Raw genomic sequence first — 1464 nt, forward strand, 5'->3', positions numbered from 1 at the left:
ATACATATATATATATATATATATATATATATATATATATATATATATATAGAGAGAGAGAGAGAGAGAGAGAGAGAGAGACTGATAGATAGAATGATATATATAGATATAGATAAATAGATAATAATTGATATATGTATAGAAAGACAAGTAAATAGATGTGTGTGTAGCTGTGTGTTTGTGTTTATATTTGTTTATTGCTTTTCATGTAAATAATGTTATGCAAAATGTTGTTTGCAACCGGGACAGAAAATTAAAAGATTACAGAATAAATATTTATTAAATAAATACACTAAATTGTACGATCCATATGAATTCCTGATCTTAAACGTCATTTGCTTGCCTGCAAGCAGACTTTAATAGTGAAATGTTTTCAGAATGTCATGAGTGTCATTTAAATACTTCTTCATTTCAGTGGAGATCAGAAGCACGATGTCTAACGGCGCCTTCCTCCTGCGCCTCCCACTTCTTCACCGCCTCCGCCAGGGCGTCTAGGACCTTCGTCACGGGCTCTAGGGAACGGCTGCAACGAAATATCAACAGCTTAAAATGCAATGTTCAATGGATTATGCCTATACAGATCATTCAGATATATATTGGTAATACCAAAAGCATTAAGTATATGCATGAGCCATATTAAATTCTGATTTACATCAACACGACTGATGTTCAACTTTTTCTTGATATGCTATATTGCAACTTTCCATCGCAAATATCTGCACTTACCTTCCACGGGCACTTTCCTTGAGGTTCCACTGGTCACCATCATCCCAGGCGTGGGCGGCGGAGGACAACAGACTCCTGCCGTAGGGGGCGTAGCTCTTGCTGAACAGCTCAAACAGGAACACGGCGGCCACGACCACCAGCGCCACAAGGCCCACTGTCTGGATGTCCAGCTTGTTCACCAAGCCCTTCAGGTCGAACGAATTCACCAAGCTCCTCAGGTCCACGTTGCGAAGACCTTGCTGTAGCTGGTACACGATGGGGGCGACAGCGTGGGCGGCCATTGTACTGCGTCAGGATAATTGGATTAGCTATCTTCACAAACAAATATAATTCGCTATATGATTATACATTTATCATAGGTTATTTTCTTTCACAGTTTCTGAATGCACATTGAATATACATGCTAACCTTTCTGGAAGTTCAAGAGAAAACAAGTGAGTATGCGGTCGAGAGTGTGGAGGCAGACTGATGCAGCCAAGGAAGTCTGGCGGTCTTATATATGACTCGAGAATGAAAGGTTCTTGGAAGGTCTCGTAGGGAAGCGAACCGGATGCCGTGGAGTGCAGACCTGTTTCATTCATTCTTTGCTCTACCTTTGTTGTTATGCTCATTTACCTATCTATCTATCAATGAAATATCTTACGATTTTATTCTCACCAAACGTCCCTTGTAGAATATCCAACATAAATTAACAATCACACACACACACGCACAAACACACACATTATATACATATAT

General features: G+C 39.8%; 1 protein-coding gene across 1 annotated transcript; it reads right to left on the reverse strand.

The window, feature by feature from the left end:
• Positions 1–261: 261 nt before the first annotated feature.
• LOC122251350 (uncharacterized) lies at positions 262–1182 on the reverse strand. The gene is made up of 3 exons (XM_086554800.1): positions 1135–1182; positions 727–1011; positions 262–523 (listed from the first exon to the last, which is right to left on the reverse strand). The coding sequence occupies exons 2-3, from the start codon at positions 1005–1007 to the stop codon at positions 412–414; spliced, it is 393 nt and encodes a 130-aa protein (XP_086410926.1). The 5' UTR covers positions 1008–1011; positions 1135–1182; the 3' UTR covers positions 262–411.
• Between the last annotated feature and the right edge of the window lie 282 nt (positions 1183–1464).

The sequence above is a fragment of the Penaeus japonicus genome, unplaced genomic scaffold, assembly GCF_977035675.1.
Source record: "Penaeus japonicus unplaced genomic scaffold, GWHDUDI00000001_assembly GWHDUDI00000030, whole genome shotgun sequence".
In the NCBI taxonomy this organism is placed as follows: domain Eukaryota; kingdom Metazoa; phylum Arthropoda; class Malacostraca; order Decapoda; family Penaeidae; genus Penaeus; species Penaeus japonicus.

Coding starts and splice junctions, on each gene's coding strand:
- LOC122251350 (XM_086554800.1), bottom strand. CDS start 1,007: ATGGCCGCCCACGCTGTCGCCCCCATCGTGTACCAGCTACAGCAAGGT. Junction 524..726: donor AAGGAAAGTGCCCGTGGAAG/GTAAGTGCAGAT, acceptor ATTTCGTTGCAG/CCGTTCCCTAGAGCCCGTGA.